The 26,285-nt window shown below is 44.7% G+C and overlaps 1 protein-coding gene across 1 annotated transcript in view; it reads right to left on the bottom strand.

Moving 5' to 3' along the window:
* CCDC85C (coiled-coil domain containing 85C) overlaps positions 1 to 26,285 on the bottom strand; it is a 111,690-nt gene that overhangs the window by 10,354 nt on the left and 75,051 nt on the right. Inside the window, exons 4-5 of the mRNA XM_039712461.1 lie at positions 16,085 to 16,189; positions 1,740 to 1,835 (exon numbers count right to left, since the gene is read on the bottom strand). Coding sequence (XP_039568395.1) covers positions 1,740 to 1,835; positions 16,085 to 16,189 — 201 coding nt within the window. The remainder of the gene's footprint in view (positions 1 to 1,739; positions 1,836 to 16,084; positions 16,190 to 26,285) is intronic.

Below are 26,285 nucleotides of genomic sequence, written 5' to 3'. Positions count from 1 at the left end.
GACAAATCAATACAAAGTGACAGAAAAACAAAGGTTCACATGGGTTTGCAACACTCTGCAAGGCAACAGTATAGCAGATCCATCTGTATGTGTATATATATATATATAAACATATGTATGTGTATATATATATACACACACATACACACACAGGAGAAATGTCACCCACAAGCACATTGCAGCATAGTACAGGATGGAGCTTTCTGGTAGCACAGAGCCATTCACAACAAGCAAAGAAGAAACTTGTTGGAAAACACAGGACAAATATATGGCAGCAAGTGAACTGCCACTTGTGTGGTCAGCTCCTTTGGGAACAAGCAAAAACTGTATGAAAGGTATTTCTTAAGCCTTGACCATGCTGGACATCCTCCTCTTAAGGAGTTATACAGTCAATCAATAGGAGTTATACAATTTGGATGTATAAAATCTCAAGAAAGCTGAAAAATCAAGATTTTAAATTTGAAGGATTGTTTATTATTTAAATTCTAATTAGATCCAAATGAAATCAAACTTGTCTTGCCTTCAATAACTACTTGAGAAATAGTGACATTCAATATCCTCCTGGGATCTGGCAACTGCCCAACGGAACCAATATCCTTGCCAGCCACACTACTGCTTCTCCTGACATTTGTTGGTTTTACCACCACCACTACCACAATATCTGTCCTGGAGCCAAGAGACCCTGGACAGGCATGATATACTAAGATAGAAACACTAAAAATTATAAAATTTAGAGAATTTGTGGATCATAACCATGAGCAACATCTGTGCCATTGATTTATGTGTCAGAGGTGGAAAGATAAACAGCAAAGAGCTTTGTAAGCATGTGTCTCCAGGTCTAAGATCATCCAAGCTGGTGATGCCACTGCTGGACCTTTTTTCCAGCTAGGACCATAGGGATCTGAGCTCCAGAGCAGCCATCCAGGAATCCTCCTTTGAGTTGATGTAATCTTTTTAGCCCTGTAGCAAATTCTTCAGCTTCAGCAAATCCAAATCTAAAAATCACTATATTTCAACCAAAAACTACATCAGTTGAAACTTTCCAGTCATCTCTATGGCACCTTGTAAAGGATTTGTGCTTCTGTGTCTCTTAGATACACAGAAGTGTCTTGCTTAACTAATTAAACATGTAGCACTGGGGAATTACACTTTTTCTGCTAATGGATGGTCACCAGAACATGAAAGCTGCTGTGAGATCATGGTGCAAGTTTTCTCCTTTAACTCACCTACCAGTCTCCCATGGCCCCACTGTCAACGGTCCTGACTTAATCCCTACTGATGATGCACATCCTACATGGGTAGGATGCCACTGTTTGTTGTATATTTTCATAAAATAAAATCTTTCTCCTCTGAAGGATGCTGCAGGATTTTCAATAACAAAATATAGGAGGAAATGCAGTTTTTGTGTTCCTTTTTAAAACAGCATTCTGGTCACCACTGTCACCCCAGCGACCCAGTTTACACGGGACTGATGAACACAAAGGGTAACCAACACCTTCAGCATCAGCAGCTTTTATTGGAGGTTTCCAACCCCCAAAAAATAGCTGTGCATAATCTTGCTTAGCTCTGCAACTATTTAAGCAATGCTTATTCATCATGATACAGGTGCTGGTTACCAATATCCTGCCTGTGTATTAACTTTCTGTATTGAGTTGCTCCCAGAAGAAGAGCCAAAGCCCAGCTCTGTCACTCAGGTGCAACACAGGACAGTGGCACCTCAGTGCCCCACACAGCCTTACCTTCATAGCATGCACCACAGCCTCTGGCTTCTGACCCACAGGGACATACCCCGCTGCAGGAGAAGATGCAAGATCAGATGTCATGCGAGCTGGTCCCTGTGGAAATCAGATGAGATATGTGTTAATTCCCCTCTGGGTGGTTTAAGCAAGGATGGAGAAAATATTCAGAAAATTTGACCACTAGCTTGTCTCAAATTTAATCCCCTTAGCCACCTTCAGAGACAAAAGACACCAGTATCCCTTCCTCACAAGTCACTTGATTTGACACCATTTAAGTACCAGCTCTCAGTCTAGATGAGTTCTGGCAGGAGATCACATTGGTTTAAATACAAATTGATTCAAGAAACATTTTTTGTTGAATTAGGATAGCTTTCCACAAGGACAAGACCAAACAGTACTCATCCTTCTAGACACGGGAGCAATGCAAACAAGATGATTTTCCAGCACAAAACAGTAATTTCTGAGAAGCTGTGTTCATGAAAGAAACAGTTGGCATAACTTCATTGCTTCTCTGGCAGCATTTTCACATAGACATCAAGTACCGATCTTCAGCTACAGAGAAAATTGTGAAAGCAACCTTAAAACAAGCAGATGTCCAAACCTAATGTTGGCTGGGTTTGTTTCCAAAATGCTGGCCAGTCCTCCTGCATGAAGGACTCCATTGGGAAAGATGCCGAAATTACATTTTACAAAAGATTTCTACTGTCCAACCAGCCTTGTAAGCATTTTCCATAGGGCTTTCCTTTTTCTACAGGCATCCAGCTTGAATTATGAGAAACACAATATCTTTATTCAGTGAGATGCACCCTGCCTGTCCCTAATATTTTCGCATTGCTTTGTAACTCCAGGAGAAATCAACAATGAAACCATTGACCAAACTTGTATTTAGCCTTCACATCCTTTAGGAAACACAAAGAATTATTATACTTGGGGGCCTCTGAAAGCAAATTAGGATGGCAGAGCGGCATGTAGCACCATCACAGGAATGCTTTCACACACAGCACACGAGGCACTCCATTCACATCTTCCCTGGGTTTAAAAACACAGCATGTTTTATGCTTTGTCTCATCACTTTGCCTTCCATGCCGAGGCCAGCAAGTTAGCTGTGCCAGAAGAATCATGGAATAATAGAAGCACAGAATGGTTTGGGTTGGAAGGGCCCCTAAAGATCCTCCAGTCCCACCCCCCTGCCATTGGCAGGGAACCTTCCACTAAATCAGGTTGCTCAAAGCCCCATGCAGCCTGGCCTTGAACACTTCCAGGGATGGGGAATCCACAGCCTCTCTGGGCAACCTGGGCCAGTGCCTCACCACTTTTACAGTAAAGGAGAACCAATGGATGGAGCACTCTCTTAGCTCTCATTCTTCCAAATGTTTTCAGTTGTAGGAGTCTTTTTCCTTATAAAAGCATTCATGGCATGTATTAAAGGAAAAGGTGGGCTAATCCTTTAGGGCACAGACAAAAAGGCACAGAGCCTTTCAAGCCCTGGCCACTGATTTGTGCCTAACCCATGCCATGACCAACAGTCATTTACTCATAATAGCAACCTTCAGGAACTGAGTTGCAGGTGATACACAAAGTTCCTTTGGAGAGGGGTGGCATCTCAGAAAAAGGAAATTTAGACTTACTAACCCCGCAAAAATTCTCCAAGGTTATTTAACAGACTGAAAAAGCAGAGGCACTCTCAGGATGGGCACGGTTCTGGACCTAGTGGCAGTGTTACAGCTTGCTGGAGCTGGGGATACCTGGGGACACATCCTCAGCCACCCCGTCCTAACATCAGACAGAAAAGCCAGAGGCTGGGGACGGGGCACTGGGGACTGGATCCAGCCAGTCTACAGCTGCAAAACGGGGTACAATTTTTTCACAGGGCTGGTAAATGCAACAGAGTCCTTCCAGAATCAGCTTCCCAAAGAGGTCAGACAGCAATGCATGCATAATTACTCTGGCTTCACCATGAAATATGCTCTCTTTCCATAAATGAGCAGCTTCATGATAAAAGAAAGAAGAATATTCAGGAGTTTGTGGTCGTAGTTGATATGGATCTTCTCCCATGGACCTCTTCAGAACTAACACAGGAAATGCCAAAGGTCTAATATCTAATATTTCTTTGGAGTTGAGGGTACTATGACAAAGTTAAAAGGAATTCTGCTGCATATTGCTGCTGACAACATTTTAAATACAGTTTCCTGGCCAAACTAGAGTAGATCACGAGGTCTCCCATATGAAAGACAGCATTAGCTTCTCCTCTCATAACTGAAGGCACTAATGAGCTACAAAGCACTTCCATGATCACAATCACTCTCAAAATTATTACAGAATACAAATGAAACAAAAATGATTAGAGAGAAATGTTTTTTCTAAAGAGCTTGATCACACTTAACCAATCATCATACTGATAAGATAAAAGCATTCTTGCAAACACAGTGTTATACTGGATGTATTATATCACACAAAAAGCATTCAAAGGGTCACCTTCTTCTCAGTCAAGGGCAGTCAACTGAGTGGCCCCTGAACACAGGTAGAGAATTTGACTGAAGAAGGGAAAAATAAGTTTAAATAATGAGAAATACATCAAAAGAGGTAGACCCAAAACCTGTAGTCAAAGTGACAGATTACTTCATTTCTAAAATAGGCATGATCCTTGATCCTTAGCTTGGAAGTCAAAAGCCCCAGCCAACAGAAAGAGATATCCCAATTGCTGAGTGCCATCCTCAGCAATGGTGAGTGACCCACATGGCCATGCCACTGAGCCATTGCCCCAGGCCACAGAGACCTCCCCACCACGCCAGGCTGGTGCTACAAATGGTGAAACACACATGGGAAGAAAGTGAGGGAGCAAGCAAGGATCTCACCAACATCCCCAGTCTTTGCAGCTATGGGATGCAACCAGTAAAAATATACAATACACACTTGGCTAAGGATGGCCCAATGTTCATCACTGCAGTCAGTGCTTCTTGTGCAGCTGCACCCTTAGGGAAAGGCTCTTTCCAGACACACAAAGAGTCAGTGGTTTTTAAAGGGCTGGTGCTTCATTCCCACTGATTTCATGTGGTTCACAAAAAAGAAAAAAAGCTTCAGCCAAACTCCTATCAGCTTCCTGCACAGAGGCACACAAAAAGGAGGCCAGAACTGAGGGGTCTGCAGTCAGCAAGGAAAGAAGTGACAACATATCCAGCAGGATACACGGCCAGCAGGATGCACGGCCAGCCTTTGGAGGATGGAGGAGAGGAAAATGGGCAGAGTTCACCAAAAGTGTTAGCTGAAGAGGAGGAAATGGAAGGAACTGGAGATAAGGTCAAGGTTGCTGTACTGGAAAACTGCCAACAGTGGGAGAAGGGAGGGAATGGGAAGGAAGAGGAGGATGTGTATTTTACCCAGCAGGAAACTCATTGAGATGAAATGCAGAGGAGAGGGAACCAGAGATCTGAGATAGCAGATTGGAAGTAGGGCAGGGAAAATCTCAAGAAGTCAGTGTTAAAGTAGTAAGCAAAATTGCACAGATGGAGGAGATTCCTCATGCCTAGAACAGATGCATTTGAAAACTGTAGGCAAGAATTCCCACAGCTGCACCCCAGTACTCCAACTCAGCTAATCTGGGGCCCCCCACCACTACAGAAACCCATGCCCTTCCTGTTCCCTGCAGTTGACATTTTCACAGACATAGGAACACAACTGACTCAGCACCCTGGCAGACAATAATAGCAAGGTTAATCTGGTTACATCCTAAGAAGCAGAAATTGCCCATATAGGCAAAAGACAACATGGTGTGTTCTGAGGCAAGTGTCACTCTCCGTTTCTTCTCCCCGTCTGCTTTTGTCAAGCATGCAGTCTTTGTATTAGATGCACATATGGCTTTTCCACTTGCTAGGTTTTTATAGTGTTTGGTAGTTCAGAGGTGGTTTACTCTTCACCCTCAGATATGTGGCTGAGGCATTATGTAATTATATAAATGAATGTTGCTACAAGACAGCTCAGAAGTCACCAAAAATGCCATTAAAATTTATAATAAAGATGTTGAGAAATAGCATACCACTTTCAGCTGCACCCACAGCCCCAGTCACCCCAGCAAAGGAAGAGCTGCCCAGTGAGATCACCAGGCTGATTAAGGAGAGGGGTATAGGTTATGTCTCTGAGTGTCCAGATGCTTGCAGGAAGCACCTTCCTTGCCTGTGCAGAGGGTTTATCAACCACTGCACCTCTGAGACCCAAAGATAGCTCTCCTTAAGAAGTGAAAGTCCAAGGGAACCAGAGGCTGTGGGGCTGTGTGTGACCCATCCTGAGCTTCCTCAGCAAGTTGGTGCTTTTGCTTCTCTCCAAACCACTGTGGCTGCTCAGAACACTTGAGATTGCTGTGGCATGGGTGTGATGAGCTCAGCCCTGGACAGAACAGCTCTATCCCTGCTGCCGGGATGGTTCTGGGACTGCAGTGTTCTCAGAGGGTCCTGATGAGACTCTTTGCATCCCTCAAGGGAGAACAGTGCCAAGTACCCCCATATCCTGGCTCTTTTCCACAGGGAAAACCACAACAAGAGCTATTCCTCTGCTGCCTCTGTGCAGACAGCAGTACTGAAGCACCACTGAACACATTTCCCTTTCAGCCCTCACTTGTTCCTCCATTTCAAGCAGATCAGTGCTGAATATTTGCTGGTATCAGTGATGGGACCAGTGCACTTCTCAGAGCTTACTGCTCCCATGTGGCATCAGTCCCCTCCCCATCCCACCCACCCCACATCATGCACACCAAAACCACAAATCCACCAGAGAAGCTCTAGTGGTCTCTCTAGCTGAGACCCTCCCAGAAACCTCTCTCTGGAGCTGGCAGGGCTTGTCTCCAAGTCTGTATGGACAGTCACAGTCCAGCTGTATGACTGACTAAGAAAAGAGAGAGAAACTCTGCAGTCCCTCATGCCACAGCATCCTTGAAGCAATATGCTACATTCCCCAATTCTCTGTTGCTAGAATGACACTGACACCCTCCAATCCAAAACAGAAAACAAAGCAAATCAAAGTAGTCCCATTCACTGCCCCAGACAAAAACCATCAGCCAAGCAATAGTGCTAATGTGAGAAAGAAAATCCCCAGACCACAAACAGTGCCAATGATCCTTTTCAATCTGACACCAAAAAAATGAAGAGCAGAGGCCTCAACTTGCAGCTGCTGGCAAACATCTGCTGCTATGTGTCACGCCACAATGTCATTACCAGTGTCTAAGACCAAGTTTCCTGATGAGTCCTTGCTGGCTCTGTCTGGCTGCATGGGATGTGGTCCAGCACAGATGCTGACAAGCACTGCCATGGATACTCCATTCCTATGTATTTGGAGGACCAAAATTAAAAAGACTCTCTGCAATAGGGCACACTATGAAATCCCAACATGACACACCTCCACAAAGGCAAAGTAAGGCTTCAAATATGAACGTCTCTTCATAACAGTGGGAATGCTTTGGAACCCAAGAAGAAAAGAGCCTAACTGGGGATGACAGGTGTCTGCTCTTTTAGAGGTTTTGGATCAGAAATTAAAAAACAAAAAAAACAAAGAAATTGTGATAAACAATTTCTCCTTGATTCCTCCAGGGATCTGAAAAGACATGAGACCTTGGGCCTGCCATCAGTTTTCAATCTCTTTTTTGCTCAATTATTTCTGTCTTTTAATGACACCCTTTCCTACCTCACAGCCAAGAGAGCTATTCCTGATCCGCAGAAAGACTGCAAAAGACTAAGTTTCAAAACCCAGAAGAGAACATCATGCTGGTTTTACTTCAGCCAGCAGGCACAACCTAGGCTCTGGGGATGCTTCAGACCAACATGAAACACATGAGCAAATATTAATGCTTCTGAACCTCACATCTTCCCCTTGCCTTCTATTAATTTTTGTCTCCTATTTCAAAAAACAAGCATTTAGAATTCAAACACGATTATATAAGCCACATTTTTCTAACAGCATACCTCAGACAACATTAAAGCTAAATGGAGTCATATCAGACACCGTGAAGTTTTTATTGCCGAGACAGAACACAGAAAATTACATTACATCAGGCTCTGTCAGACAGCTTACAATAAAATTCCCAGGCATGTCTATTTATCTCACAGTGGTTTTGTTTGCAACCTGCTTACCCAGACTTGAATTGTACTTGGACCCTTCCTTAGCACCTGTCAGCATCCAGGTGTTTTAAATAAATAAAAAATAAATAAAGGCGTCAATGCCACTCTGCAAATTAGGAACTGTTAAGAGACAAGCAGGAGGCAGTAACATGCAGTAACAGCTCGTGGGAAGTGGGTGGCAGAGCCAGGTATTACCATGGAAAGGTGCCATGGCTGGCACCAGCCCTGGTGTGCTGACAGAACGGGGGCCCAGCACATTTTCATTTGTGAATGGCACATGTGGCTACAAGTTAAAGGAAGTGCCTGGGGCAGATGGGGGAAAACCAGCATCAAAACCAAGGACTGAGAGCACAAGGCCAGCCTGGCATGGGAGAAGGGAAGGCAGGGAATGCAGCAAAACCCTGAAGCATGGTGTCCCCATCAGAAGAATAGCACAGGCAGCACCGAGGGCAAGCACTGGGCTCACACAGACTGATGGTCCTTTCAGAACAAGAAATCTCCCTGCACACAAAGATGAGTGGCTTTCCTGGGTGATCACACATCCAAAAAATCTCCTGTTACCACCAGCCTGAGAAATTCTTTAGGCCCCCTCTTGTTTTGCATCCTGGGCCACACTTCCCTCCCTGCGCCGGGGCACCTGGAGCACGACAAGACTCCTGGCTGACATCCACCCTCCTTTCCTGCAAGGTCCCTTCCCTCCCTACCACATCTTCTCACGCCCACAGCAGCTCTGCCATTGCCACCACGTGTGGAGCTCCTGAGGGAGCCCAGCTCCTCTCAGGGCCCCGCAGGGACAGGGCTACCTGGTGGCACTCTGCCAGCAGCCCCAGGGCTCCTTGCTGGCTACAAGATTTCCTGGAGGTACAAAGAAGTGACCAGTGCCAGCTCCTCTGCAGACCACACCTTTTTGTCACCCTACTGTAGATGATGCCAGACCTCTGATTTCTGAGCATGGGACACTGACAGGAGCCATGGAGCATCCCTACATGTCCTGTCTGCCTGGCAGGTGATCCAGAGCACTGATGGTGCTTGGCTGTTGTTACTCCATGCCTACTGTGCAGAAAACCTGCCAGCACCCAGCTCAAACCCAACCACCAGCTCCTTCTGGGGCACTTAAATGGCTGCACAGCCCCAAAGACACGGTGAGCTGCCCTGCAGCTGCAAGCACCTGACAGCCTGGCACCAGGCACCAGGAAGATTCCTAGACAGACCCATCCCTCCAGCACAACACAGGTCCCTGACAGGCAGTGCGTTCAGAGCCATCAGTACTCTGTATTAGCATCTTCCTTATCAAATCAAGGGACTTTATTGCAGATGATAATCTCCTTTGGCATTACTTAATTTGCTGCCTTTAATCACAGAGAGCAGCTGGTCATGTAAACATTCAAATCCATGAATTAACTGCTGGGTCCACACGGGAGCCAGACAGAGCCTGTCTGTGTGTCTCAGCCTCCTCCTCCTGCATCTTCATGTGCCCCCAGCATGCATGGATGTCTACTTAAGTAATAACAAGGACTTACATGGCACTTTCTGATAATTAAAGAAACAATTTAACTCTTTCATTGCTTTCTCAGCTAACATCACAGACACCCAACAAAAGAATGACTCCTCTCCCTGGCAGGCACGACACAGCGCTGGCTGTACGGGCTGTGCTGGGGCACCCAAGGGAAGGGAATATTTCAGAGAAAAACAAAGTCAGGACATTGTTTGCAACTGGATGTCATTACAAACAGGAAGGGTGTCTTTTCTCAGCACTGAGTTGATCGAAGCTGCAGACTCGGGAGGCTCCTTGGAGCATGCAGAGCCGGTGAGTCAGCCTCCTCCGGCCTGGCCGCGCTGGGGAGGAGGGCAGTGCTCACTCCACGGGGGCAGCTGGGATGGGGCACGCTGGTAAAATCACCAGCGACAGCTGCAGCCGCCCCTGGCACTGTGAAACCCTCACCAACATGACACTCGCAGAGCAGCTTCAGCCCGTAAGCACCTGACAGAGGAAACAGAACAAGTCCGTCCGGACAGAGCAAGCAGACAAGTGCACTAACTCCGACTGACTCACAGGGGCACTGTCAGCGTAAGGATTTCCAGAGGTGCTACCACTTTTGACAAAGGAACGCCAAGCACATTTGTTTTCGGAAGGAAGCGGTGGGTATTCTTAAGACTTTCATGATTTTGAAGCGAATCTGATTTGGGGATGATGCAGGTGGAAGCCTCTGTGTGGGCAGAGGATGCATGCAGGCACAGGAGGGTACCTGTGCACCCCTGCATGGCCCATTTGAGCCTGGCTGCCCTTCCAGACCTCTGGCAGAGCACAGGTCTCTTGTGCCTCTGCCTTTCCCCTGACCCACTGTCAGCCCCACACAAGAGTACATGAAAAATGAACAGGAGAACCTACAACAGATCCTCAAAGCAGATTAATTCTTCTTGCTTCCTGTGATTACCTGTAAGGGCAGATTATGGGCACGGCCTCTCAATGCCTCTTTTGCTGATCAAAACCCCCAAATTTGTGACTGCCAAACTTTGTGCTGGTTAGCTGCCATGGGGAAAAAAGCCACCCACTGCTCAGAGCCTCTCTAACAGCAGCAGATGAAGGGCAGCTGCTTTCAAAAATGGATTGGTTTGTTCTCAGCTGCTGGTGATACAGCCTGAAGCTTCACCATAGCACTGCATAAATCCTGACAAACCTTTCCTTTTGCTTTGTCTTCCAGAGCTACTGTTGCTGCAGCAGCAAATCAGGCACCATGAATTTCTCTTTTTGTCTGCTCAGTAACGTCCTGGTGGTATCAGTGAAGCCAGTGGGAAGGAGCTGCCACGCTGCTCATGCTTCTTTCAATCATTGCTTCCCCCTGCCTAAAAAGGCACCATGGCCACCATGGATGTGGGAAGGTGAGAAATCAGCCTAGAGTCATCCTCTGACACACACCAGCTGAGCTCAGCTCACCTGACAGTGACAGGGAATGGGGACCAGGGACAGGAGAAGGCAGGGGACCATAAAAGCACTGCACTGCATGGGCTTCTGAAGTAACAGAAGGGGCTGGAGGCATTTTGAGAGGCCACAATGAGATGCTGAAGATGTAAATGCAGTCCTGGGGATGCCAGAGGCACTGGGCAGCCAGGGACCTCCCTGCCCAGGGGTTCATGTAGCACTGTGAGGGGCTGGGGGCTCCTTGCTGACAGTGCAGGGGTTGCTGTGCTGTGCTGGGACACCTTGGGGCCCTGTTAAGATCTCCAGTGCAGCAGGTGACTCTGCAGGGGCAATCAATGCTCCAAGGGCTCCCCTGACTCTTCTGGGGGCATCTTCAGGACATCACACTGAGAACAGTGTGGTGATCTTTAGCCATTTCAAGCTTGACTTGAAAAGTCAGGTTAGCTTTGAGAAGCTGATCCAGTTCTTCTCCCTGAGAGGAACAGATTTACTCCCATGTAGGATGAGAAGGAACTACAAGACTTGTCCAGTGTGCCCCAGTGCAACCCAAGACCAGGCTTGGGCCACAGTTACATCTTCTTGCCTACACCAGGTTGGTTCAGGGGCCAGCTTTGTCCTTCCTCTGCAGGAAGCTGAGGAGAGATAGACAGTTACCTTCTCACTTTTCTCCTGCCTTAGCCCTTGTACTGAACAGCATGGACACCACTGTCTTTCCAGCCAAAAGGGAGAGACAGGACTGTCACTGGAGTTGAGGTTTAGCTATGTTCCCTCATATCACCTCTCCTCACCACTGCTCTCACAGGCTCAGCAGACAGCCAGCACTTCAGCCAAGGACTCATCATCCCTCCCCACTCCTTCTAATGGCTTCTCTTTACACCTACAGACCACAAACATTTGGGCTTGTTTTTGTAATAGCAAGTGTGCCATCTGGCAAAATGAAATACACTTCCCCCAAGTATCTCTACAAGGCAGAGGTACAAAATGTGTCTTGAGGCAGCATGGTGGGAATCAAGGGAAGGGGCTGGTGCTTCCAGAGGTATCTCCTAGGCTTTGCATTCTTCAAGAAGTGGGCACTGTAGAAAAACACGATCAGAAACAGTGTCAGGAAACCAGAGAATCAACAGCCCTCTAAGCTGAGTGCTCTTCATTACATAACCACACTACTTGCATTTTCCTATGGGCCTGGTTGGTTTTGGAATAGATTTAGAAGGGAAAAAGAAATTGTGTCTCCCCAGTCTGGTTTGTAGTCTATAAAGACTCCTCAGAGAAGCAGCTTTGAACACTCTAACAGAAACTTCATTTTTATCTGGAGACACTTATTGAGGTCCTCAGTGCCTATATAAAAGCTGGATATTGGCATCATCAGGATTGTCGTCTCAAAAAGCCAGAGATTGTCTCAGCTCTCACAAGAGTGTATCTGCAGGTACTTTCCCCAGGGATTCCCAGTTCCAGACCCAGGATGGTCTCCAGTCACACCACCAGCAGACACATCCTCCTGCACCCAGATGGGGAACCACCAGGAGCTCCTGCTCCTCAGCTAGGGAACACTACAAACCTGGTACAAAAACGTAAGGAAGGGGAAGGTAGCAATTATTCTAACTTAACATGTCACACCCACACATCTACAAACACACATTCACATGTTCACCAAAAGGTGGTCAGGGCCACTGTGTGTGGCACAGAAAACAGGGGACACCCACTAGCAAGCCCTAATGACAGCCCTGGCATTCCTCCTCATTGACAGCAAAGAACACATTTTTCACATGCCTTAGGAGTCAATGGTTATTGCACACTGATCTTTATCTCAGCATCTTGCTTACCCTCCAAAAACCCTAGGAAAGCTGCTGCCTGTTGCCTCCTTTCCATCACTTTGGTCATCTTATCTACTCCTTCCTCTTGGAACCACAGGAAGAAAAACTGTGGTGTGACATTGCTCCTGTTATCAGGGAACCAGTCCTCTGCTGATGAGCCATCTGTGCTATGGCCTTATCACAGCACAGGCCTCCCAGTCCTGACACAAACCACACATCCTGTGGTGTTTACCCATTTCTTTGCTGCCAGTCACGTCTTTGGCCATCAGCACGGGCCAAATCATCCCTTCCTCTAGAATTCCTGCTGGTGTTTTCACACACACACACACCCACCCACACTCCATCTACACTGGCCTTAGTATTTCCATTAAGTTACTCCCACCGAAGGCAGGATTCCCATTATAAATCACAGATACACTGCTAACTGATTTTTAGCCAGCCAGGCTAGCTCTGACTGCTAGCAACAAGCTGGTTCATGTTTAATGGTGTTCTTTGCCAGTGTGGATAAATGGTTCCTCCAGGCAGTTGCTTTATGAGCTTCTTAAGGTGATGGTACCACCATAGGACCATAAGCAGCCCTCAGGTCACCTCCTCATGCCTGGGCACTGAGATGGGTCTGTGGCACAGCAACAGGGCAGCGGGCAGGTACATAAAATTCTGCAGGGAACATGTGTCCACATGGCAGCCAGAGCACCCAGGAAGAGGCCAAAGAGAGAGGTGCAAGCTCTGGACCATGCCTCAGCCCCCACACGCACCCTCAGCTGGGCTGCAGGGGTCTCAGATGTCCTCCTGGATGTTGGGGGAGTTAGCAAGCAGCTGTGTGGGGTCTTAGTTACCAGCTGCAGTGAAACCATGACACCCAGAGGCCAGGTGGGCCACGGAGTCCTCAGCAGTGCACGGCTTACAGGTGCCTCAGAGAGCTCTCATCCTGGGACATCAGCTTACAGAGACCGAGCAGCTCTGGAGGCTGCTGGCAATGGGAAAAATGGAGCCAGCCTATCCAGCTTAGTCTCATCCCAGGGAAATGGCAGGTCCCATCAGGAACTTGTTGCTGCCTTCTCTCATGAGTCCAAGCCAGAGGAAATCACCATCACCTCCCAAAGGACACAGGGAGCCTCTGGTACTCCATGAAATGATGCTGGGTGGCTGTTCCCAGGGCTGGAAAGATTGACTCTCTGCTATCACTTCAAGCTAACCAGGGAGCCTCTGGTACTCCATGAAATGATGCTGGGTGGCTGTTCCAGAGCTGGAAAGATTGACTCTGCTATCACTTCAAGCTAACATATATATCACACCTTCCCCTGCGAAGGACAGGGTCTTGTAGGCCAGACTAACCCCAAGGACTGCTGCTCCTGGATATTTGGTAACCATGCAGACTACAGAGCAAATCTATAACTACCGGTGTGTGTGAAGCCCAGTGCACAGAGCGCAACTGTGAGTGTCTTCTGCTTCTGCATCTCGAGGGTGCACTGGTGTCCCTGATCCAGGACACATCAGAAACACCCAGCTGTGTCCTTAACTGGGATGTGTCAGAGCCCTGGAGAGATGCCTGCTCATTACCTGTGTGACAGTGACAGGGATGAGCTGGGGAACTTCCCAAAGAGTTACACAGGCAGTGCTGCTGATGGAACCCTGAATGGATGTGGCAGCTTTGAAGCTGACACCAATTGTCCATCACTCACCCACATGAAGCTTCTGCAGGCACAAAGAAGAATGATTTCTCACAAACTCATGCCTGCTGTCTGTTAAAAAAAGTCACAGGGAAACCCAGGTACATCTAAATATCCACTTCTGGACATGCTCAAGTAATTCAAAGATGTTTTCATGAATCTGTGATCATTATCCTCATCACAAAAACAGTGTATTATGTCAAGCCACAAACCAAAGGGATTTTGGTAGGAATAAGTAAATGAATGGCTACATAAGTATCTGAGACCATGTGGATTTAGATCCAAAGCTGCTTTTGTTTTTTCTCTGTCAACTTCCTGCAAAAAGGTAGAACACAGCTAGGGTGACAGATGAAAGTGAATGCACCCAGCACCCGGGCCTCTCCATAAATGCCAGGTGCCATCTCTTCCTTGAGGAAGGAGAGAAAACAGGGAAAAGTAGCCAGGAAGGGCTCCAGCAGGCAGGACCATCTGCCACCAGCCCTCACACAGCCCCAGTGAGCTGCGGGGGCCAATGCTCAAGCAGAAAACTCTCCTGCCAGCTCCCATCCCAGCACAGCTCCTCTGCAGAGAGCTGCTGGATGTATACCAGCCTGACTGACAAGATAAACATAAAATCATGAGTAGCAGCACTCCTTGGGGCAACCAGCACAGGCTGACTGAGCACCGCCAACCTGGAACAAAGCTGGGGATCAAAAGCCTAAGCACCAGGGAAGCAAAGCAAAATCTCCAAAATTATAAGGGGCTGGCACAGCCAGACAAACATCTTCCAGGTTCAAGTCTCTCTGCACTCCCTATAAAGTCTTCTGTCTTCATACATGGGGCACAAAGTCAGAAAAGTGAATATTCACCTGGACATCTTTATCCCTCTTTTTTTTAGCTTGAAGCACCTCTATCCATCCTGCCATTTAGCAGGGATAGGAAGGGGATATGCTTCCATACTTGAGTATTATTTATGCAAACTTTATTAAATTATCATTGTGCCCACCTTTACAACTGTAAGAGATACACTAAATCTAGACTATCAGAACGACTTTTTCCCAATCAAGCAGCCAACACATGGCTGCTCCTGCAGGACCTGCAGCTCTGCTGACCAGTGTCCCAGACATGGAGCAGGGAGGTTCTCCAGCTGTGCTGCCATCAGGATTTTGCTCACATTCCTAACACTCACAGCCCACTCCCACCAGGACTCTCTGACTGTTTCTACACTCTTCTTCTAATCTGGAAAACAGTATCACCACACAAACCTAGAGGCCCAAGCAGTGAGGGAAACATCTGGAAGGCAAACACCTGGCAGGGCTCCTCAGCCATGCCTGGCACACCAGCAGAGATCCCACCTTATGCAAGAAGCTTCAGTCAAAGTTCTTCTGTGGTTTGAGAAGCAGTGCAGGCAAACTCATTCATTAGGAAACTCAAACCTCATTTGTGATACAGAAAAACCTAAGAACTTACTCACTAAACAACCCTTTCCATGCACTGCCAGACACCTGGCACGCTCCATCCACAACCAGCTTTTTACTGCAGGCACAGGGCATTTACCAAGAAGAAGCTGCAGGTGTAACAAACATCACCCCAGCTTTAAAAGATTCACAACAGTGACTGTCAGTTGACTGAAAACCCATGCTGGGAAGTTGATGAACTAAATTCAGGCAAAGATTAATGTTCCAGGGGCTCCCCACCCTCCCAACATCTGCAGGTTTTAGCTGCACATTTGTAACCCCAGCTTCAAGGTGAGCAATCACTTGTGAGAGCTGCCCTGCAGTTGTCACCAGCCCCCTGCAGCCATGCCTACTTCTGGGGAAAGCCAAGGCTCTGCCTGTGAAGGTAAGGAAATGTCTCTTACGTTTTGCAGGGCGTCTTGGTACTGTGGCAGTGACGAGAGCTGTGACTCAGAGTGGTATGGGGACAATCCTTTCCGCAGAGTCCTCAGGTCCCCCGTGCTGGACTGCTGCAAAGACAACACAAACCAGGACAGGCCACGTTAATGAGAGGAACGAAAGCTCTGCCCCTCCTCATGTCCTGGCTGCTCCCACGACCACATCTGCCTCCTGACCTGTTCTCTTTACTTCTCTTCACCAACAGTGACAGTGAACACTGTAATAAAATTATTTTTCCAAGTCTAGTTCTAGAGAAAACACCTGCAAGCAGCTGGAGGTGAACTGCTCAAGGTCTGCTACATTAAATGATACAGGAGGAAGGCATTTTTGTTTTACCTAAGTTCCTTCATGCTCAATAAAAAACATTTGTTAAGAAGCACATAAAAAATATTTTTAAGACTTCAGATTAAATCAAAATCAGCAAAAAAATCCACAAACCCCAAACAAACAAAGCAACCATAAAACCCACCCAAAAATCCCACACCAAGAGACATTTTCTGGAACAAGGCTTTGTAAACAGCGCTACTATTCACCTAAGCTTGCAAAATGTGTGTTGACAGGAACAGTTTCTTATTTGGTTATAAATTTGCTTGCACCCACGGTCTTAAACATAGTCAAATAAATGAAGGTAGTCAATATGACCCTAAAAACCAGATAAATGCAACCAATAGTCTGCACTCACAGGGGAAGGAGCACTGGAGTTAGTTAGGAGTACTGAATAATCTCCCTGGGACAAAGCTTCTGCCTTGTGTTTTTAACTCTCTTTGTAATCTTGAAATGTGAAGAATGAGAAGTGTTTCTCATTTATAAAAGTGCACCCAGAAAAAGCCAATACACAAGCAGCCAAAATCAAAGGTCTGGGAGAAGATTCTATCTTTATCACCAATAAACATCTCATAAACTTTTCATATTTTTAAGAGTATCAAGCAGTGCACCGTCCTCTATTTTAAAATTTAAAAATCATGACCTTTCAGATTTTTATGCTCTATTAAGACTTTCAACTCCCATTTGCTACAGAAATTATGTTTTCTACTTCAAAAGAACCAAAGAAAAATCATTGGCGCAATAAAATTTAACAAGAAATCTCATAAATCAGATCAATTGTATGTAAAAACCCCACAGTAAGCCAAAGGCTTGAACATAACAGAGACTTTGGAGACTGTTGTCATGCACAGATCTCTGGAAACATTGGAAGTTCATTTCCATTTCCTGCTCAAAGAGAAGAACTGGTTGACTCTGTGTGGATACATTATTTTCTATCAGTATCATATATATTTTCTTGCTGCTACATGGCCTGTTTTAGTTGATATTCAGCTTTGATTTTATTTCAAAATGTTGTTTTCTTAGGTTTAAACTTCTACAGTGACCCGGTGCTTTCACAGTCATTCTGGAGCCCTCACCCTATCAACTTTCCTTTTATAAGCTGTGAAGAGAAGGGCAGTTTTCAAGAAAGCCATAATGAGAAATGGATGCCAGTCCTGTATGACCCAATCTGCTGGGAACTGCTGTGTCTCACATGGAGTCAAGTGATACAGAATGAGTTCAGCATATCAGATATCTGGGATTCCCCTGAATTTACAAAGAGAGAAGATGTGGCCTGTATTTCTTTCACATTTCACAACAGAGAGTCAGAGAGAGAGAGAGATCTGAAGGAGATAACTCTTTCTGAAGCTGCAAAGTGACTGCTGCAAAACTGAGTTTCCACTATTCCTGGGAGGTATATCATTTCAAAGAAAGGTTAGCAGGTCACAATGGAAGATGATAAGAAGACTCTTAGTTTACTGGCAGTGTCCCAGGCATGTGATGTCTCTTGGTGGTTACCCTGAAAGGATTTCACCTTGGCTGGTTGTGCTCCCACGTCCCTGCTGTGTGCAACCCCTTCTGCACTGCTGTGTGTGTGTGGGGACACAGCAACCTCCTGGAGAGCTCCTGGCACTGCTCCCCACTCCTCTGGGCTGACAGCTCAGGAGCTCAGGCACTCTCCCCTGACATCTGGCATGAAGGGGCAGATGTGTGGCCAAGGGAAAAGCAGAATAAAACAGCAGAGCCACAATGTGAGGTTGTATCTTTGTGCTGGAGACGCCAGGGGTTGCAGATCCCCTCGAGGTCTCTGCTCCAGAAGAGGGTGTGTGGATCAGCAGTTTACAGGTCGTGGGTTACTCAGACTTTTGGGTTACTCCACACTGAGACCATCAAGATGCCACATGATCATGGGGCACCAGAAACGTGGTAACAGACCTGAGAAAAAGAGATTTGCTGGACATTTGCATCCCAGAAACTTGCTGTCTAACCCCCAAATCTGAATGGGTTGGTCTATATTGGATTCCCCACATGTTTCATCACATTACAGCTTGTCCTCACAGAAAGTCAAAGTGCTTTTCCCAACTAAAGAAGGAAGACAACCACACCAAGTCCAGACAATACCCAGTGTCACATTGCTGCTGCTAAAAACACACTAGTTTAAATTTATTTAACTGCCCTATGCTCCTGCCTGGAGAAAAAGTCTGCATTAGTTTCAATTTGGTTTAAATTGGTTGAAATTGTATTGGTAAATACACAGATACAGTCAAAACTCTGCTCTAACAAGTGTTTATAATGGATTAGTTCTATTGCTTTTTTTAAAGCAAATCCCATTTAAGACTGCACTAGCGTGTGACAAAACTATTGTTAGGTTGTTTCAGTGGCTGCTGATTATGAATCTGACCTAATGCATTCAATTTGATGGAAAGATTCCCACTGAGTTCAATGAACATCAAAACAAGCTCTTAATTAAAGAACAGAAAGGGAAAAGAGGGAAAAAATAGGACAAGAAAAAGAAAAGACATCTAAGAAATAAAAATGCTGAGCAGAGATCTATCCAGAAGACGAACAAGGTGTTTGGAGGAGAGAGTGGGTTTGCTAGGGCAAAATGAGTCTTCACCTGCCATTATTTATAAGACATCCCTGTCAGAGATGGGCACAGTAAACTTTTTCCTCCCACTGTCTGTCATAAAGCCAGCCTCTTTCATGAGCCCTCCACTCAATGCAATTTTCCTTCTATATTTTCTAGAAGTTATTTGGGAATGTATCTTACTTTATTGGTTGTGGGTTTCTACAACAGGCTACCAATCACAGCTCTGCACTATTTATCTTCCCTGTACTAAAGGCAAATGTGTCTTTTTTCACCATAGAAAGAACACTGCTTTTTCTTCCTTTTTAAAATTAAAATGGTTCAGTGACACATATTCAAAAAACCTCCCTAAACATTTGCACATTCCTTGGGCTTTGCTATCAGTGTTAGAGCTAACCAGGGAAAGAAAGTGAATCCGTCATTAAAAAGCAATATGACTAATGATGCATCAGAACGAGTAGCCATTACTCCACTTAAACCTAAATTAAAAATCCTGGTATTTGCATTGTCAATTCACTCACAAAATGAAATCTCTTATTACCTTACCCAATTTTCATTACTGAGATGTAAGTGGATCCCAAATTGCTTTTCTAGTCAGAAAGACATTTTAAAAGTAGAATCCCTGATCATCTCTGTTCATCATCATTGCTGGAGATTATCTCAACTAATGCGCAACATATCTATAATAAATTATCCTTCAGGTAAAATCACTTCACATTTCTGGAGTTTCAAGGAATTTATCAGTAAAATCATTTTCATCTGAACTAAAACTCTGGGAGCACACAGTTTCAACTGAACTTTTATTAGAAATGTTTCCTAAGCTGAGGAGCAGAGACAGAAGGAGGGACACAGCAAAGCAGACCAAGTGAGAGCTCAGGAGACTCACACACCAGTCCCCAGCAAACAAAAACAACTGGCCACTGACTACTCCAAGAGTAACTCTTTCTCTCTGTGAATATTTTTCAAACCCTAGTTTCATCCATAGTTCAAAGAGAAGAAAAAAAATAAAATAAATACAAAGAAAGAAAAAAAAGGCAAAAAAGCATGTCCTTACTTTCACAGTGGTACAAGTGCAAGCCTCAGTCTAACTCAGCACTTCTCTGCATGGCCTTGCCTCCCCTCCCACCTGATGAGCACAGGGACAAGCCTGCAGAAACCTGTGCCCCAAGTGCCAGCACTGCCACCCCATCATTCCAACACAGTCACTCCTCAACACTCACAAAAAATGACAAAATATTTATTGATAAAGTTTTCAACCAGGCAGGACTTAAGAGTGACCCCAGAAGATACCATTGGACCAAAGCCCAAGACCTTGCCAGCCTGTTATGAAACAAAAGGACACAGGGATGTCCCTCCCACCTAGAAAGGGAGTTTGGTCTACTCCCACCAGTGAGAAAACAGTAGGGCTTACAAACAAACCAAGTTTTTTAGTAAAAATAGACTGTAAACCCAACTTTTCTTCTGCGTAGAAAACAAGCAATTTGATGGGTGGAAAGGGATATTTTCCATAACAAATAAAGTATCATTTTAAATGCTTGAGATAGAAATTAAAGTCTTGGTGCTTACCAAAGACTAAAATTACATTAAAAAAAAAAACAAAAGGCAAAACAAAACAATGAATACCAAAGACTAAAATTACATTAAAAAAAAAAAAAAAAGGCAAAACAAAACAATGAGAAAGCAGCAAACACTTGTTCCTATCAAAGCTTTCTATCCTGCTAGCAAAAAGAAGAAACGGTGGCCTCTGACTTTTTGACCCGCTGTGCTGAGTGATTCAATTGAAAAATAACACAAATAACACAAGAAGATGGATGGTGTTTGTGGTATTTTAAGGTCAAAGTACTACAAAGAAACATTTATTTTCCTTTTCATTTCTGTCCAGTAAAGTCAGATCAGTGCTGTGGCCATGTTGGACCAACTGTGAAGATAAAGTGTTGAAAACTTAGAGACAAGTCAGACAAATTATCTTTTCTGCTACCCTTCAGTGTTACTTCTGCTAGAAGGGAGAAAAAAGAAGACAAATATTTAATTCTGAAATACTTTGATGCAACAAAATGGACTGTTCTTAACATAAATTAAATACAGAAAGACAGAAATTTACTTGACAGAAAATTCTCAGCATTTATGAGAGATTAGCAAAAAAAGATTTCAATTAGAATTATGTTCTGAAGTGACCGTGGAAAATTAAAAAGCAGCACTGTCAGCTCCCAGTAATTCATGAATTAGCATTCAAAACAGGGTCGTTACATAAGTAGCCTTTAATTGAAAACACTTTTTTCTCCTTTCACATAAGTTCTAACAGATGAAAGCTAAAAAGAGATTTTAAAAAGTATTTAATCATAAACGATCAGTTTGACCCTGTGCCCTGTGGAAATATTAAAGCCTTCACAAAGGGTCACAGCTTCCCTTCTCCCCATGAGCTGTGGGGTCATTTTGGAGCAATGTGGGTGTCTAAACAGGGGCACCCTGTGCCTGAGCATACCCGAGGCACCCCTGGAGCCTTGGCAGATGTGATGAAGAGCTGCTAGAGATGAGCATCCTCCTGCTGCAGGCAGGAACAAGGAGGGACAGGCCTGGAGGCACCTGAGGACTACAGCTCTCTCCACCCCTTTCTAACTCATTTCTAACCTCCTGCAGTGTGAAAACTTTCTCTCCTGGTTCACAAGTCATTCTTAAAAACACACAACAAAGCACCAAACTGAAGGTCCTGAGCCTCTTTTTGTTTACCTCTGGGGAGCATAAAGGGATGGCAAAATGTGTCCAGAACACAGAGAATCAAGCATACATGAGTCACTGACAGCAGACTTCCCAAAGGACTGTCATTTCCAAGGGTTTATAATAATCAGCTTCATTTTCCTACAATGCAGACCCAATTGCACTAAGCTCAAGAGACAGGGGATTACACACCGCACCACTTACATGTATTAATATTAGATCTGCTTTCAACACAACTTTAGAAGAAATTATGTAACAGCATGAAATGCAAATAGATTGAAAGGAAAACTGCAAGGAACTCAATATTGACAAGAGAACATGCCCTTATTGACACCAGCTCAGAAGATTTCCTTTGGACAAATTATTATGCCACACCATCACCCAGCCCTGTCAGACAAGCAATTTCCATTTTTCAGTGGCTACCTCTTCTTTTACACGGGATTTTCTTCAGCCATCATTTAAACATGAGAGTGACCTTGGACCTCAGCAATAGGGCAAGGGCATTACACCCTGACCATGTAAGCCCATAAGGATCTTGGCTTATGATTTGGGTAATTCTCTATATGGGAAAAAGAAAAAAAAAAAAAGCCTATATTAAAAAAAATAAAATTGCTCTTACTTCAGAATTTAGTTTCACCCATAAATCTTGGATGTTAGATGGAAAACTCTGTTGAGACCTTGGCTTTTGATTATATACATTTGTGAAGAGGAAAAAAATTGCAGAAGGTTTTATTTCAGCCCACTCTGTCAGGCTGCCTTCATCTTTATGGACTCCTGCACTGCCCATTACCTGGATTACTTGTTTGTCACTGTAATATAAATTCTTAACCTACCAGCAACAATACTCTAAACCATAATTGTTCCAGTAATTGAAACTGCCTCAATTTTGACACTCAACAACCCATTGTTTGCAACTGAGTAATTAAATGGAAGATTTACCTCAAAACCTTGTTCTGTTATTTCCTGTAGCAATTTAGCTGAAAGTGCACACTTCTCTTCACATAGGCAAATGGCATTGATTTGAACTTGGCCAAAACACAGATATAACTAACCAATATCTTTTGCACAAGTACAGGGCAGAAATAAAAATACATTAGTGGCATATTTAACACATTCAGATGATTAAAAAATGGAAATCATCAACATTAGCAAGTGAAAGAACAAGAGCCCTAAATCAGAGCCCTAAATAACCAGCAGCAGTACTAAAAGGCAGCCCCCCCAGCTCCAAAAAGCTGCTCATGGAGGATGCATTAGGTCTCTCTGCCTTACTGAAATTTCATGGGAAGCTGTTGCAGTCAGCCAGCTAGAAGGGAACAGAAGAACATTACACATGCAGAAAACTAACAGAAATAAAGTTATTTTATGATCTTGAAAAAAACCCATATCTTTACCACAGGTGACCAAAGGTCTTATATGCAGGTGTCAATATTGAGTTACTTGGTAAGATAATATCATTATTTGAACTTCAACCCCTTTCCCTATATTCATGAATGAAGCCTTGCAGAACCTATCTGCACAAACATTAATGCCTTACTATGCAGATTCAGAGCATGGTGATTCCCCCAAATAGCTGGTAAAGTTTGACCACCTTACTCTTCTTCACAGCTACCACACCTCAGCACACCTGCAGAGGTCAATGGCACCATCAGAGCACACAGCTCTGTAACAACGAGCTGGCCCAAGGCAGCCTCAGCTGCCACAGCAGAGCAGTGACATTTTCTGAGCTAAAGCAAAGCAGAAACACATCTCAAATAGCACAGAGGAGGTGTTGTGCAAAGCACCTGCCTTGCACAGCTCTCACAGGGGCATCAGGGCAATGGGCCCTGCTTCTTGTGACCTCAGCACCAGGAGTGTTGGGCCTGTCAGGCAGCCTTGTGCCCCAGAGAACATCCCCTACCACACAACCTTGCACAAACACTTCCCCCTTATCTCATTAGCTCATGTTTTAGTGTCTCACGCACCAGGAATCTGAGGGATGGGCAATTTCACTGTGTGAAGCTAGGAAATAATTGAATTAAGGTTCAGTAATTGCAGTTATCACTACAAGACATATTCAAGCAAAAATAAGCTCAGCAAAGCACATATCTGACTTTAAGTATATGTGAAGAGTCCCATTAGCTTCAGCAGCATTTATCAGGCAAGTTGGAAATCACACACATGAGAGTGCAATAAAAAATCAACTAATTTGATTTTGAAAGAAGTCCGCAAATAAGGGGGGAAAAAATTACGGGATGAGATTAAAACTATTTAACATCTTCCATGTCATGCAATAATATGAGCTTTCTGTAACAGGAGAGATTAAATTCCCTAGCACTGGTTCATATCCCTGCTGTACATGCAACACATCTGGGGATCACTTGAACTGGTGACAAAGGCTTTAGAGGATAAGGGTCTGTCAAAACACCTACTCTCCTGATTCCCTCTTCAGTATTCAGCCAGGAGGTCACAAGCACAGCCTCAGCCAGCTCCATCAGTAAATCCATTTTTAGTAGTTCATGTAGAATTGGAAATGCGTTTGGGCATTGTGCCATGGCTGGATCTCAGCCATTCACAAATGTAACACAGGGATGAGGATCCCCACTTCTGCCTAGGCTCTGACTTCCCCCTCACACCACCATCTGTGTTCACAGAAGCTGGAGGGGCAACCAGATTTCACCTGATTGCATTGGTGACAGCTGGAATTCTCTATTGTTGGGGGAGCTAACAACTTTGGGAAAGGCAGGAGACAGTCAGTAAGAGGCTTAGCAGATTCTACCATGTAAAATCACCCTTGGAAAAAGACTTTTATTAGCATCTCAGTGGGGTACAGGATATAAAAGCAGTGCAGGTTTCAAACCTCTCCATTCTCTGTAGCAACTGAGGTAGGGAACTTAAGTACACTGCTAATATTCAAGAATGTCTGTATTTTTGTCCTCTTGTTTTATATCTGCAGAGAAAGATCAAGCCCATAACTCACAGGAGACTCAGATAATCAGTTCAAACCAAACTGCAGTATATAATTATAATCACACAACTGGCAGGCTTTGCTCAAGAGGATATATGAGTTGGCACGGCTGAGAGATCCAAGTATCACAACCTATAACCCAACTAGAAATGCAGCTCAATAGTTAACAAAGCCAAATAGAGCTATAGCCATTGGCATCTGGTGCAGCCCAAGTCTGGTCTGTGGCTTGCAGGCCTCAAGTTTCAGAGTCACAGACGAACAGAGCCCAGCATGGCTCATTAGAACCAAAATCAGCATCTTTACTGGGGATGCCAGCAGAGAAACTACAGAATACTGCCCCAGTTCCTCCAGGGAAGTAGATGTTGATATGGATGTAGTATCAAGCACAGCTCCAGACCGTCCCCTGGAGTCACCTTTGATTTTCTCCTGTCAACTGCACTCCAGGCAAGGAGGCTACAGGGAACCACTGCCCCTCCTCCCAAAATCACAGCCACAGCAACACTGCTGGGCTGCCCTCAAGGCACTCCCCGCATCCCATAAAACAACAGAGTTGTCAGGAACGAGAAAAATAAAGACCTGAAACCTCTCCTGATAAAGCAGCAGAGGTTCCTTGCAGGATTTAGCTCGTGCTGGGCACCCAAGTCCCTCTCCTCTGGAGGACCACTCGGATGTTCCAAGCTCTCTGCTGAACCAGGACTCAAGCAGCCAGGGAGAATCAATTATTGCCAATCTCAATTTTTTTTTTTTTTTTTTGAGATAATCCGAATATCCTTTAAAAGTTTCTTATAAAGATTTAGATTTGCATTTTTGGCTTCATGAAAAACAAAACAAAACAAAACAAAGTCTTGTCATAAACTTGAAGTTTTGAGTAAAGAGGTTTTTTGTTCTCAAAGCAATGAATGATTAACATCCTTCCCATTGTTGCCCAAGTAGTTTTCAGATGTCAGGCTCTGTATCTTTCTTGATCTGGGCTTGAATTTGGCATTCTACTCCTTGCAAAAATCTGTTTTTAAGCCTCTGCAGTTATTGCATAGTTTCCCCGCAAGACATTTTTCAGTACTTCTCAGATGGACGGATCACTGAGACTCTGTGCACTTTGAACCTCTCCCCATGTATCAAAGACACAAAAAAGCTGCTTCTTCATAGCCTGATCTAACTGCAATTAAGAGCTTTTTCCCTGGCCCTGTCCTCATACAGAGATAAAAAGTGGAATTTAGTGAAATTATTACAAAGCTGGTTAAGCACAGGATATGACTAATCCTGTATTTCACAGCTGGAGGTTAAACTGAGCCTCATTAAACCCAATGTTCTTGCTTACCCACAACAGAAACAAATGGGGCATGACAGAGCTTTGCATGTGTGCATCTCTCTCACAAACTCAAACACTGAAATTCAGCTCCAGCCCTTCCAAAATTTTAAGTTGCAAGAAATTATACTATGGTCTCAAATCTGTAAGACTGAATTAACCCAGTATGTCTCTGTCTATCTGTTAGTCGACTTCTGGATCCAGAGCTTTTGAGTTATATTTCCTAGGTTCTTAGGGAACTCTATTTACATTCTCATAAATTCCCTGGATACCACAGGTGACAACCCCCAGAACACACAGTACAACACCCAG

Source organism: Passer montanus, unplaced genomic scaffold, assembly GCF_014805655.1.
Source record: "Passer montanus isolate IOZ18808 unplaced genomic scaffold, ASM1480565v1 scaffold27, whole genome shotgun sequence".
Lineage (NCBI taxonomy): Eukaryota > Metazoa > Chordata > Aves > Passeriformes > Passeridae > Passer > Passer montanus.
The sequence above is the reverse complement of the archived record's forward strand: the minus strand, read 5'-3'. Positions and strand labels throughout refer to the sequence as shown.